At 39.3% G+C, this 14,365-nt stretch overlaps 1 protein-coding gene across 3 annotated transcripts in view; it reads right to left on the bottom strand.

The window, feature by feature from the left end:
* Positions 1 to 5,492: 5,492 nt before the first annotated feature.
* Positions 5,493 to 14,365, bottom strand: part of celsr1a (cadherin EGF LAG seven-pass G-type receptor 1a) — a 78,311-nt gene continuing 69,438 nt past the window's right edge. For 2 of the 3 annotated variants that reach the window (XM_058416739.1, XM_058416741.1), the window contains 11 exons: positions 13,424 to 13,598; positions 12,496 to 12,608; positions 12,224 to 12,303; positions 11,996 to 12,122; positions 11,253 to 11,378; positions 9,948 to 10,084; positions 8,883 to 8,980; positions 8,553 to 8,702; positions 8,167 to 8,406; positions 7,279 to 7,525; positions 5,493 to 6,994 (listed from right to left, as the gene is read on the bottom strand). In XM_058416739.1, the coding sequence (XP_058272722.1) occupies positions 6,970 to 6,994; positions 7,279 to 7,525; positions 8,167 to 8,406; positions 8,553 to 8,702; positions 8,883 to 8,980; positions 9,948 to 10,084; positions 11,253 to 11,378; positions 11,996 to 12,122; positions 12,224 to 12,303; positions 12,496 to 12,608; positions 13,424 to 13,598 (1,518 nt within the window). In that variant the 3' untranslated portion in view covers positions 5,493 to 6,969. The remainder of the gene's footprint in view (positions 6,995 to 7,278; positions 7,526 to 8,166; positions 8,407 to 8,552; positions 8,703 to 8,882; positions 8,981 to 9,947; positions 10,085 to 11,252; positions 11,379 to 11,995; positions 12,123 to 12,223; positions 12,304 to 12,495; positions 12,609 to 13,423; positions 13,599 to 14,365) is intronic. The other variant, XM_058416740.1, reaches the window with a different exon arrangement.

Below are 14,365 nucleotides of genomic sequence, written 5' to 3'. Positions count from 1 at the left end.
CAAAGGTATTGATTTGGCCTTAAAATTCTCAAGATTTCAGATTGAGTATCTGTGGGATGTGCTGGACAAACAAGTCCAATCTATAGAGGCCCCACCTCATCTTACAGGACTTAAAGGATCTTCAGCTAACATCTTGGTGCCAGACACTACAGCAACCTTCAGAGATCTTGTGGTCAACGGACCAGAACTGTTTTGGCAGCACATGTGCGTTCTAAACAATATTAAATAAGTGGTTTAATAAAATCTAGGGATATTGTATAGTCTAGAGATACAGTAAGTGTATAGTAATTGTAACTCTACTTGCCCTGTGATGGACTGGGGCATGTATTCCAGCATGTAAATGCTTAGTGTTCCTGGAATACACTCCAGACTCCAGATAAAGCAGTTACTGAAAATGAATAAATGAATGAAATTTTAATACACAGCTTCAGCCTGTAATGATTTAATCACTGACCTTTGCCTGAAATGCTGTTTCATCTCATGCTATATTAGGAATTTACTTTGTTTGCCATAAAATCTTTTGATTTTTCAATAAATAAAAAAATAAAAATGAAGGGCAACAAAGGTGAATGATTGCCACATTTACCTTCATTTCATTCCTTATCCAGAGCAAATTACAGAATTCTCTATCAATGAATACATCTATACTGGGTCACTAGGTCACAGACTAAGAATACCATCAGTCCAAAAAATTCTGTTAGGAGGTATTATAGCAAGAAAAGCACTCAGACTTTATTTTAAGTGCTAGTTTTAGTTTTTCAGGAAGAGGTAGGTCTTAGACATGGTTTGAAGTCAGTCAGTGACTCAGCTGTTCTCACATCTAGAGGAAGTTCATTCCACTACCTAGGTGCAGGAACAGAGAAGAGTCTTAATGCGTACCTTCTCTTAAAAATGATCCAGTAGGTTGTTAAAATAATACATACAAATACCTTATCCTGTCTTCTAAAGCTTAAACAAGTGGATATTTACTTAATCCAAAAAATTGCATGTTTTAACCATTGTAGAATTGTGGCATCTATCACTGTTCATTACGGCATAGCATTACTTTTTATGACCTTTAGCACAAAACTCTTTTGAGCTGTTTATTCACCAGTAGCCTCTGTCCTACAGACTCCTTCTGGCGAAATGACATTTAGGGAATTGCCGACATACCATCCTAGAGCAGGCAGACAGCATGAAAAGACCTCGAGGCAACTGAAGAAAGCCCAGAAGAAGAAAAAAAAAAGGATATTCATAATAGTGCACAAGAAAGCATCCACATGGGTCCCTTGTGAAAAGTGTAAAGGGGAGCTCTAGGAAATACGCCATTAGTATGGCATTTCGATTCTGAGGGTATGACACAAAAAGAAGTGATGGATTAACTGGGGGAATAAATCTATTGAACTGAACTGAAAAGACCGTGAACTTGTATTGGATATAAACTGTATTGCATGCAGCATACTGTAGTAGAATATTAAATAATTTTAAGAGAGAAGATTATGGGGTTTTTTTACCCCTAATTTCCATAGATCATCTTTTATAGTTGTTTTCTTTATTAGTTTTCAAATCGCATTGTCTACAAAGTAGTATTAGTTGCAGAAATTCAGAAAGAGTTTCCTAGTGAAGACACACAGCTAGTAAAGATGATCTATCAGCATGAACAGCTTGACCTGTGGTTTAGCAACTGGTAGCTGGCCAGTCTGAGTTGAATTTCTTCAGCAGTAAAGAAAAAGAAAAGCATGTTTGCCTCTCATCTCCAGGGCTGGGAGTTCAATTCCCTCCTCTGATCTGTTTGCGCAAAGTTTTCATGTTCTCCCTGTGCTGCAGGCCTTTCCTCAAGGTATTCCAGTTTCCTCCCCAATCCAAAGACATGCATTATAGGATGATTGACATTTCTAAATTGTCTCTAGTGTGTAAATAGGTGTGTGAGTATGTGCATGATTGTGACAAAGTGTTCACCACCTTGTGCCGTGAGTCCCCTGGGATAGGCTCCAGGCTCTCCATGACTCAGTGAAGGATAAGTGATACAGAAAACAGATGGATTGATATCTAAGTGTTTCTCCTACCAGTTTTGCGTCCTGGGCAGTTGTGTCAGTAGAGTTGCTTGTAAAAATGAGGCAGTTCCTATATGAGAAAGGAACTGTCTGCTCAATGTAAACACAGCATGCTGACATTCTCTGAAGACTATAAATGTTTTAAAACGTGACTTTTAACCATGTATTTATTCCTGTCCTGTGTATTTGGCATGGCTTTTATTTTTTTTATTTTATTTTTTTGCAATAGCAGGGAGTAGTGCTTAAATTAATGTCATTTGTAAAGTTTACTGGACCCTACTTTACTAGTAGTAGGACATTCAGAAGACAAATTAACGTCATTTTTATTAGCTGAGGATTATTGAACACGTTAAAGCTAAAACTGAGAGGAAAACAAGCAAATGAATTCTACATTATGACCAGTAGGTGGCACCCAAAGCTTATTTCGCAACAAAACTCTATGCTTGGCTTATTGTAGTTTGGAAACAAAATGAAATGAATACATTCTCTGAGAAAGTAATTTGTGTAGAAAAGGTGTAAACAAGAATATAAGTAAATAAAAATAAAGACTACACAGCTTTCAAAGTTTTTTCCATTTCTAACTTGTGTAAAGATATTACAATATTGCCCTGTTTTAAAACAGAAGTTAGCAACTCTATCCAGAAAGTTTTCCTTTTTTACCCTAAGATTAACAAAAACAAATGCTTAATAAATAGTTTCAGGTCTCACACACCACCTGCCTCTTGTGACAGCATTTCCACCCAGAGCATCTACATGCACAGAGAAAGAGAGAGAGAGAGAGAGAGAGAGCTCCTTCCTGCCTTCATGGCTCCCATTTCTTTGTTAGACTTTGATGGAGCTGTAGATAATGTGGGTGTCTCCCAGGTGCAGTACACCTCCCACACCTAAATAATTGAAAGCTCTTGTTCTCTTATGTCAGCCTCACATACCTCTGGGAAGCTGCACTGCTTCCAGTAACCACAGGATTGAAAATTAACAGTGCATACACACCAGAGAGAAACTCCAGTAACAGTTAGATCATCAGGGCCAACAGACATCCCATCTCGAAGGCACCTCGGCAATGTTGGGAAGATTGTTATGAAAAGTGCCTTTTTGCCATTGTTTAGAAAAAAGGACTAACATAACCACCTAAACTAGACTAGGTTTGTGGTTTGGGTTGATGTCTAATACTGATCAGAGGAGCAGGGATGGTTGGAAAGTTTTTTGTATAAACCTCCGTATGCTTCATCTAACTTTTCTTAGATAGAAAATAAAACCTTAAACAATCTTTTGCAAATAAGAAAACTTTATTTTGAAAATTACTAATCAGCTACAAAGGTGGTTGTCAGAAAAAAAGCCTATATTTGTACAAAACAGACAAAAGCGTGTTAGAAATCCTGTGGCCCATCCTGTCACTTAATGGTATAGTCCTGTTTCTGTTAACTGAAACTCACCCTTTAGAAAGTTTAATACAAATACAAAAAATGCATTTATGAACTGACAAAAATCTTGTCTCTTCCTTGTGAGGTCTACAGAGTGCCTTAAATGAGCTTTAAGCTAATTCAGTACACTACTTATACTGCACCACTCATTCGGTGACTTCGAAGAGCTTTATCCTGATCATGGTTTTTCGGTGATACCGGAAGTTATTGAGGAAAAAACAAGTGTTTTATTAACTCCGTTTCTTCTCATTTCATGCTATGCAGTGGAGAAAGATGTTAGTCATATCCTGTGGGCATTTTCTAGCTTGTTGTTTCCCGTATAACTCTGAGTAATGTCCTTCTATCTCACCCCTGTATCCCCCCCCCACCTCAAATCTCTCTCTACATCATTCTAGTGGTAACAGGTACGTAAGCTTTTTTCCCACTGCTTTTCAGATGAAGGAAATCTATTGTTACCACACTGACTGACATCTCTTAAGCCCGCTGAAACTCTACCTGCCCGTCTACCCTTACGCTGCTGCAGAAAGGAGGCCCAGACCCCGGCCCTTACTGACATCTCACTCCGTCGGCTGATCTGTGTCCTGTGTGTGTGTGTGTGTGTGTGTGCTTAGGAATGCACCTTTATAGCCATTAGCCATGAGGAGTAATTATGGATTTTATGTGGCTGCTGAAATATGGCTGCTTTTTTCACCTCTGATTCTTCCTCAGACCCCATACTCCTTCTTTCAGTCAGGCTTTAAAGTAGGGCAGATAAAAGGAAAGAGAGAGAGAGAGAGAGAGAGAACACGATTAAAAATCTACAGCTGAGTGAAGAATTCAAAGCTATATGTTGAAAAGTGAAAAGCTGTGCATGAAGAGCACTTTCCCATGTGGCTTTAGTTATTGTGGCTTTGTGCTATCTGTTACCTCTCAAAATGATGTACAGTGGGCATCTTCAAATCCCACTCTGACATAAAAATGGCCAAACTGACATGCAGGGGTAACTAAGGAACATGTCTGCTTTACCAGGTCAGAGAGTGACAAACAGAGCTGCAATTCTAACTTCTACACACACATACTGAAGAATTATTGAGCAATGGCTGAGAATAGAATGTATGTAATCATATGAAGGGCAGTGATGGCTCAAGTGGTTAAGGCCCCAAGCACCACCAAGCTCCACTGCTGGGCAATTGAGCAAGGCCCTTAATCCTCCCTGCTCCAGGGGTGCTGTCTCATATCTGCCCCAGCACTCTGACCCCAACTTCCTCAGCTGGGATATGAATAGAAAAGAATTCCACTGTGCTGTAATGTATGTGTGGGGACAATAAAGACATCCTGCCCTCAGTTCAGTTCATATGCACCTGTGTTGATCACACGGGATTAAAAAATAGCAACCGGATCATTTTTATTCTATCATAACCAAGATGCACTTCATTTATTCAACTGGTTTATCCTGGTCAGTTTGTGCTGGTCTGTCCCTTGGAACACTGGGTATAAGGTGGGGTTATGGAAGTCCATTAGAGAGCACCTTATACACACACATTCACACACTCAATCACACCTTGGGGCAATTTAGCATAGACAGTCCAGCTGCTGGCATGTTTCTGGGAGGTGGAAGGAAACCAGAGAACCCTGGAGCTATAAGGCATTAATGCTACACAGCTTATAAAGCACTTAAAGTTTCTTATTTGTTGCCACGTGAAACATTTATGCTGATTTGAGTTTGTTGCAATGCTGAGCACCTTCTCCAGAAAAAAACATTAGTTGTGTTGTGTGTGTGTGTGTGTGTGTGTTTAGCAGTTGTACTGCCTGTTCTTTTGAAACACCCTCAAACCCTCAACAGCTCCTCAGTGTGTCTGTTTGTATAACAAGACATGTTTTTCTTTGGCATGCAGTTCAGTTACCTTTTAAAATACCCCTCTGTTCTGAATAGTTACAGAATTATTAGAGGAAATACTATCATTCTATCATTTATATTCAGTACTAATATATTTACACTTCTTTAGATTCTATGAATAAGCATATTGGAAACAGTCCTTTGGTGAATCAGTCTAAGTTGTATTTGCATAGTGGAACATGACTGGCTATTATATTTTCTGATGCAATAACATGCTATTACATGTTAAGCACTAAATCTTTTAAATGTGAAAAGTAATTCATCATCAACGATATTTTATACATTTTGGTATCATTTCAACAGCTTGGATTGAATTCTGCAATAAAAATGTAGGTCACTCTGTATCATTGAATCAGCCAAATGAATACACGCATATGTAACTATCCTTAGAAAGACATTTGGACCATGCATGAGTATTTAAAATATAAAATTTTGACATTAGCATTAGCATCTTTCTTTACATTGACATCTTATTTACATTCATCATATTGTATTTGCACCACAGGGCAATGTAGAAAGAAATAGAAAACTCCAAATAGGTTTTAATTTTATAGCTGCAATCATTGTCCAGTGTCCATACAAAATAAATATACATATTGTACAAGAATTCCAGTGTCTTATGGAAAAGTGTGACAACATTTTTGTTCAGGACTGCTTCAAACACTGGAGTGGTTATGACAGAAAGGGGAAACAGAATGACAGCACTAAGAGCACAGTGTTTTCTTATATTGCAGTCCTCTCTTGTTCAGTTAAACGATTTCATAAAAACATGGCAAACACATTCAATTTTCCATTTGAATTAAATCACAGAGCTAACTCTTCACATTTCATAATTTACTCTTTGTTTTATAAAAAAATATTGCATCTTTGTCTGCATTCAGGGAAACGTGCACCAGAAGACGGTGAAATGAAGTGTTTTGTGTACTCTAAGGCACCAGAGTGACCCAAAACTTAACTATGTTAACCTCCATTGAGTACAAATAACAGCATTGTGATTTTACAGAGGATAATTTCTAGAACTGTATGTTATCTTTAAAAAAATCATTATAAAATGTGCCTGAAACTCACAAGAAACGGTCCATATACAAAATAGTCAATTTCACCATTATCTACATAATTACAAAAAAACAAAAACACTCCTCTCGGAGGACAGACACACAGACTAGGGCACTTGGTGAAAAATTCAGCTCATATTTGCATTTACCAAAAGTCTTTTTTTTCCACACGGGTCTCATGTGAAGTCTTTTCCACTCTTTCAGTTCAGATAAGTACTAGTGATAACATCCTTTATCACATTTAGTAGTTTTGAGCATGACTCACTTGTTACAAACAGCTCGGTATCATGGGGGATGTAGTCGAGACGTCTTGCAGCAGTTTGGCACAGTGCGTATCCCCACAAACTTACTTTCATACATTCCCTTTTTTTCCCATTTATGTTTCTGTCCCAGGCAGGCAGAAGTCTGCAGTAATACTGTTCTCCACTGGAGTTATAGAGGTCGAGATAGAGAGGTCAGGAGGTCCATAAAACACGTTTAGCATTCTCTCAGACAGTTCATCTTCCGCTCCATTCCTCTTCTCTTCTCTATTATGAGGAGAGCTGCCTTTACGCAGGGAAAGACTCCTCTGGCTTCCTGCTGGGTCAGATTGAGGTTTCGTTACTGCCTCTGGGAGGAAAAAAAGAGAGTAAAAGAGAGGGATGGAGAAAAAGAAAGACATAAGAGATGGAGCGAGTGACAACATGCTGGTTAGACGTGATCTGAGGCAGGGCTACAGGCAGATGGGACAACGGTCCATGCAAAAGTGTAGGTAAAGAGAGAAATACCTTGTATTCAATAAACTTAACTGCATGCCAGAGAGTAACTGTTCTCAAAAATACTCTCTTTTATGTTTCTCACAAGCATAAAAGACTGTGTTATTTCATATTGTTAGGGGTTACATGACTGCTTACTCCGAGTCTGACTGGTTTCCTCCGTTGATGTTCAGGACAACTCCGTTCTGCTGCTCTCTGGAAGCCAGGACACGGTGTGGGGGTTTGACGAGGACGTTGTGACTGTTAACTCCGTCACTGGAAGTTACAGGAGGCGTGTGTGAGGAGATGGTAGGAGGGTTGTAGTCTGAAAGTTTCTCTCTCAGTTTGTTCTTCATGTTCTTGTCTGTGAGTGGTGGAGGATATGTGATCTTGTTCTTCAGAATGCCTGTGGACAAAAGGGAGTTAAAAATTGATGTATAAAAAGATTGTCAAACAAATGACTCTTTATAATGTTATTTTTCAGCATTATAATATGCACTTATCCATCCATCCCATCATCCTTCTACCTATTAAGATTCCCATCCATCCCACCTCCAGTCTATCCTTTCTATCAGTCTAGCCACCCATGACTATTCATATCACATCCCATCTGTCCCAGCTCCCTTCAACCTATGTAACCTCACATCCATCCATCCATCCATCCATCCTTCCATCCATCCATCCATCCATTCATCCAGCTAGCCAGCCAGCCAGCATCCCATCAATGTCATCCACGTCATCTATGTAGCCTAACACCAATCCAGCTATCTATACATCTCTCTATACATTTTCCATCCTTCAATCCTTTGAGCTTTTCACATATCTAGTCATATAGTATCCCATCTATGTGATGCTGCCCATCTATCACACATCCATCACCCATCCATCCATTCACCCATCCTTGAAATCAGTAAATGGCCTTTCATAATAACATCATATTTATAGGTATGAATGTTGGTTTCCTAATTTGTCTGTAATATCTGATAACAGACAAAAAATATCCTGTGTCCAACAAACAGTTACATTAAATGTTATTTCTTTCCGCACCCTTCCTCTGTTCTGGCTGGTGGTTGCTGTTTGTTTGGTTTGTGGTCCCTCCATCTTTGCTTGAGGAGTCCTTATCCTGTGGCGTTTCTCCTATGTGGTTCAGTTTGTTCTCCTGATGGAGCTCCACATTCACTTTTGTCTCCACCCTCAGTCTCTCTGCACATCCAGTCTCCTCACTGTCACTGGCTGTTGTGGCCTCAGCAGGCCAGTACGGCTTCATGTGATTAGACACTGAGTCCACTGTGTCGTAAAGGAGAGAGAGATAAATGATCACAACACTTCACAAAAGAAAAGCACTTATCTTCCTTGACTAACCTATTTATGTACAGTAATTTTAAAAAGAAATCATAAGAGTCCAGTTTTGATTAATAAATAAACTGCAAAACCTTTTGGAGTACTGTGTAGAGGCTGTCTCTCATTGTTCCACTTGGGCTTCATATGGACTTCTTCATCATCATCATCACTGTCAGAGGAGTGGGACGAGGCGTAGGAGCTGCTGTGCTCATCCACAGAAAGATCGCTGTCTGAGTCCGAGTCTGACAACAGCACACAAAACAACACAACCCACAAGCATGACTCAACCAGTCAGCTGGAACTGCTGCGAAATGCCTACAAACTAGGTTCTAGCAACACATTTACACAAGTATGCTCATGAACCAGAGCAATAAAATGTTATAAGATGTTAAGACAAGAAATGAGAATGAAAGGTCTTGTACCATCCGCCTTAGTTCCGTTGCGGTGGAACAACGAGCCATCAATGTCTGTGTGTCCTGCTTTCGCTGTTCCTGAGGAAACACTGGGCTTCTGGTCATCTCTGTGTTTGTGAGAGAGAGAGAGATAGAGGGTGGGAGAGATGAATAAATAGAATAGAAAATGCAGTGAGGAATGAACAAGGAACTACTTCCCTGTTATACTATTTATCCATCTATCCACATATCCATTTATCTATCATTTCATATGAATTAATGTTGCTTTACTACTTTTGGTTACACTAGATGGTAGAGTACACAGTGCATGGTGTAAGTGCATAGGACTTCATTTAAGACGCAACTTATCTCTTGTCTTATTTGGCAAATTTAACTAGAGTTAATGACGGGTTGACTAGCCTACTTACTGTATAAGAGGGTATAATACTGAAACCCCAGCTGTGTATATTTCAGACTAATAAATTACTTTCACCAATGTGACACTGATCTCAACAACCCCTATTGGTAATTCTAGGCTTTTCGGTGTGTAGATACAACAAAGCACTGCAGTTCTCCTGACTCCTGATGACTGATGTGTTAGCTGGAGGCACCTAAGCTACATGTCCGAGTCTGTTCTGGATGGGCTTACAATTTCCCAAACACTTCCCACTCTGCCTTAGTCACACATAACCTAACATTTGCAGATTATATGGATGTCTGCACAAGAATAAAGATGATTTCTGTTCTGAATATACTGTAACTTCATTAAAATTTTAATTTTGCCTGATTAATGATATTGATATCAGTGCAAGTACAGTGTACATTGTACTTGTGTGTTAGTGTGTGTGTGTGTTAGTGTGTGTGTAAAACTGCAGTGTTGTAGAGCTAAGGCAGTGCCATGCGCTTGAGCCAAAAGAGCGTGAGGATTGTTTTACATGAAATTATGAAAAGGTTTGTGTAGGTATGTCAGGCATTCACATAAAAAAGGGAAGAAAGAGGAAGAGATAATGAGAGTAAAGGAATTAGAGAGAAGGAGACTGTGAGAGAAAAAGAGAGGAAAGGTGTGGCAGTGCCATGCATGCAGCAGGCTGTTACCTGAAAGCGTATGTGTGGTAGCCACTGTGGCTCTTGGCTGACCTGATGGTGCTCTCTAGAGACACTGTGGACTCTCCGATTGCTGAGCGGAACATTGTTCCATCTTCTGTGTAGGTGTTGTTGCAGTTCAGAGAGCGCTGGAAATGGGCAAAAAGGAAGACTGAGGATGCAACATTGCAAGCAGTAAACAAGATTTATATTATATTTATGTTGACTAATTATTTGTTTAGTATTACCTTAATCTGTGAATTTCCCTTTGACAGTGAATTTCCCTTTGGGATGAATAAAGTATCTATCTATCTATCTATCTATCTATCTATCTATCTATCTATCTATCTATCTATCTATCTATCTATCTATCTATCTATCTATCTATCTATCTATCTATCTATCTATCTATCTAAACACTTAGCTACTAAACACTTTCAACTGAAAATGCACCCACTTCCTGTGCTGCTTCCAATCATGACATGAAATGCCACCATCATGTAAAGCAGAACACATGCTCATTACAGCTTTGTCATTTGAGTACCAGTCTTAAAGACGGATACACTAAGGCTGTGTAAAAGGCCTCCCAATTGGCAGCTACATTAAAGTTTAATGTTTCCAGTGATCAGCTGAATTAAGGAAGTACCACCTTCCTGTCATTAGCCACTAACAGGAGACCTTTAAATGTTACTGAGCCCTATAAAGGCCAGGTCTGTTCACATTTGTCTTTCTACTCAAATGATGAAGCTCCCTGTAATGAACGCAACACATTGTTTTAATGAAATCTATTTTATTTTCCACGTGTGGTTGTATATTTTTTGGAAGCAGCACCTATTCAACATGTAGCTAATATTTACATGCTTTAAATGTATTCCAGCCTGGATTAAAAGATGAAGTGGGGTTGATTCTAAATATAAAACACTCCTGTTGATATGTGTGCACAGTGCTGATAGACATTCTAATTGTTTTTAAACTGCCCAATCAATTTTAGAGTGCTTGGAGGTGCCTGAGACAATATTTGTCACCTTTTCTCTAACTGCACATCTGTAACCAGTGGCATTACACTATCAATCTTGACACTTGATTCATATTTCCATATTGTCAGTAGTACAAGGTTAGCACACAGCAATTTATATAATCAGAATAAAATGTCTAAGAGTAGTTTGTGATTTAAAATCTAACTTGGGAATGCATGTGTACTTTCAATTACATGACACCATACTGTACTCAAGAAATAGACAGATATTGTGGCACGCATTAATGAGATCACTGTGTGTGTATGTTGAGAAGTTTCAGTTAACCCCCTCCGCCACTTACAGTCAGCAGAGAAGCACGTGTCGTAGTCGACTCATCCGGGACCGGCTTCTTCCCTGTGAACATGAGCTTGAGATTCTTCCTCACTTCTTTACTCAGCACACAGTGGAAAAGGAAAATGAAAATCCCCTGCAAAAACACAAGAAATCCCGATAAATGTTATACAGTGATGTGTAGTTTAACGACAGCCATATTCTACATCAGGTTAAGCTGTTTAATCTCTAGCTATTATAGGAAACATTTACAAGAAACTTTTATGTATGAAGAAATGTAAGTACAATGTTCCAAGTAATAAATTAATAAAGATCAGCTAAATACTAGCTAAATAGAAGAATATTAATTGCTGACAAATTTGTAGGAATCTGTTCAAGTCAAGAAAAAGAATCAACAGTCAGAAGTTTGATCGAATAAAAGATATTTTATAAATTATACTTAGCCCTTATCATGTGTTTTAATACATTTAGATGAAATCCAGTTTCATTTGTTCATTATAAAAGTATAAAACATGATTTCAGGTCAAGCATGGAACATTCCTATGTTCAGAATATTATTTCCATATTCAGCAATGTTAACTCAGTAATTAATTAATCAGTAACTAATTTCATATCAACAGTAAAAATATTAGAATTTTTATTATATGAATAAATTATTACAAATAAACATTTTCACCTTTTGCTGATAAAATGTCCCCTTGAAATGTGGAATCTAAAATAATGGCTCAGGTGGCATTAGTTTAATAAACTCACCTGCAAACAGCTGAAAATGGCGAACAGGTAGTGGAAGATCATGACATCACTGTTGACAGCCATGAGGCCTAATATCCAGGTAGCACTGATGAGCAGCAAGAGTAGGAAAGCCATCCGCAGCGCAGGACTGGACGCACATAAACACACATAAATATTTTACTCTGAATAGCGTTATATTATAAAGCCTACGAGTACTCGAAGTCTGAGTGTGTGGATAAGGTAACTCACATGGCTCCAGACTTCTCGAAGCTTCGGCGCCTGCGTCCACATGATGCCTTTGCTGCCAGAATGAAGATCACTATGTTCACCTGTGACACAGGTCAAGACAAATATGTGAAGTTTCAATAAGACTTCTTAGAAATTACAAAAAGGCATGATATTTAATAAATAAAAGGCTGAATAAGGCAAAATGGATATACATAATTCAGTCATTGGTGTCCACTGTGAACATGATTTGACACATTTTACTGTGCATGTGCTTAATATTGAAATGCACTGACCAGTACAACAACGGCGATGGGCCCAGCGAAGCTCCAGATCAGTGTGTCATGGACCGAGAGCCAGCAAAAATCTGGGTTTCCGTAGCCTTGTGGATCTAACCCAACAGCTAGACCTGCAAACACACACATAAACACACACACACACACACATAGTGGATATAAAGAGAGCAGCTTATGAGCTGAAGAAGAGCATGCCTGGCCTCTGTTATGTGTGTGCTAGACTTGTTTTTGCTCTGGCTTTGAGTGACTGCTAGATGTGTAAGTAAAACCCTGATAAATCCAGCACCTCAGAGGAGATGTTCTAACTAGACAGCGCAAGAAAGAGTGTGTGTGTGTGTATGTGAGAGAGAGAGAGAGAGAGAGAGAGAGAGAGAGATTGAAATTCTGAAGTATAAGGAGAAATGAAGGCAGGAAATTAGAGAGGAGAGAGAGAGAATGAAACAGAGACAAGCTTCTTTCCCACAGGGATCACAGCGATTTTTTCACAGAAGAAACAAGTCCCAGCATGACTTCATGGTGGTGTGGTTTGTGTTAAGTGTTTTTACGTGTCTGTTTGTGTATGTATGTTTATAGATGTACGGCAGTTTATTTACCTGTCTTGTACTTACAGTCGTTCCAATTTGTTTTTAACAACTGTGTACTTACATAGATAATATAGTTAATTAAAAGCTCTAGTGCATAGACTGGTGACAAATTAAAGGGAAAAAAAAACACAACAAGGATGCTGGGCCACCACAAGCCACCAGAATAACTTCATTGTGTTTTAGCATAGTCTCTGGAACTGGACTGAAGGAATGAAAGCCATTTTTCTACAAGATAATCTCTTAGTTGGTGTATTGATAGTGGATGGTCCATTAAGGTGATCACCATAACCTGTGTATATGAATGTGTGTGTGTGTGTGTATATGTGGATGAATGTTTGACTAACCTGTGATGATAGCAGGGATGCCCCACCCGATGGCGTAGTAAAATCGCATGTGGCCGTGGTTGATGTTGCGCATCTCTGTGAGCATGCGGTAAATGTGCAGGCCTTCCACAAACATCCAGGCAAAGGTGCACATGTAGAAGAAGTGCAGCAGGATTGCAATCACTGTACACACAAACTGCACAGAGAAAGAGGGAGAAGGGAATGTCAGAGCGGCACATCAAAGGCTGTTGTGGGTGGTTCACCTGCACCATCACCTATAGGATTGCATAATGCAGAGGCTTTTGGGCTTTATGCAGCAATTCATTTACTGGAACCAGTGCAATGTGAAATTTTGTGATCAAATTTTAGTTTGTTGTCCATTCATTTACTACATGTGGTGAGGCTGTTAAGCTCAACATTGAAGATTCTGTGTTTGTTTTTGGGATGTACGAGTGGATGAGTAAAAAAACAACGCAATGTGAGGCGAGTTATAGACACAGTCTATATGGGCAGTGGTGGCTCAAGTGGTTAAGGCTCTGGGTCGTTGCCCGGAAGATCAGGGGTTCAAGCCCCAGCACCGCCAAAGTTGCCACTGTTGGGCCCTTGAGCAAGGCCCTTAACCCTCTCTGCTCCAGGGGTGCTGTATCATAGCTGACCCTGCGCTCTGACCCCAACCTCCAAGGATGGGATATGCGAAGAAAGAATTTCACTGTGCTGTAATGTATATGTGACAAATAAAGGCTGTTTCATTTCATTTCAGTATGTATAACCAATCAGAATTGAACAATGGTGCTGGCTCCTTCTGTTCCTTTTGGAACTAACTGTTGAACAGACCCTGAAGAGAATCCTAACTGGAACCATTAATATTGGCAAGAGATAAATCATAGTTCCATTATAATGCAATGAAGCATGCTCAATGGACCTGAACAATCCTATGTGGTCCTAGTGTGAGTATTACACTGT

This window comes from Hemibagrus wyckioides, linkage group LG19 (genome assembly GCF_019097595.1).
Source record: "Hemibagrus wyckioides isolate EC202008001 linkage group LG19, SWU_Hwy_1.0, whole genome shotgun sequence".
In the NCBI taxonomy this organism is placed as follows: Eukaryota; Metazoa; Chordata; class Actinopteri; order Siluriformes; family Bagridae; genus Hemibagrus; species Hemibagrus wyckioides.
The sequence above is the reverse complement of the archived record's forward strand: the minus strand, read 5'-3'. Positions and strand labels throughout refer to the sequence as shown.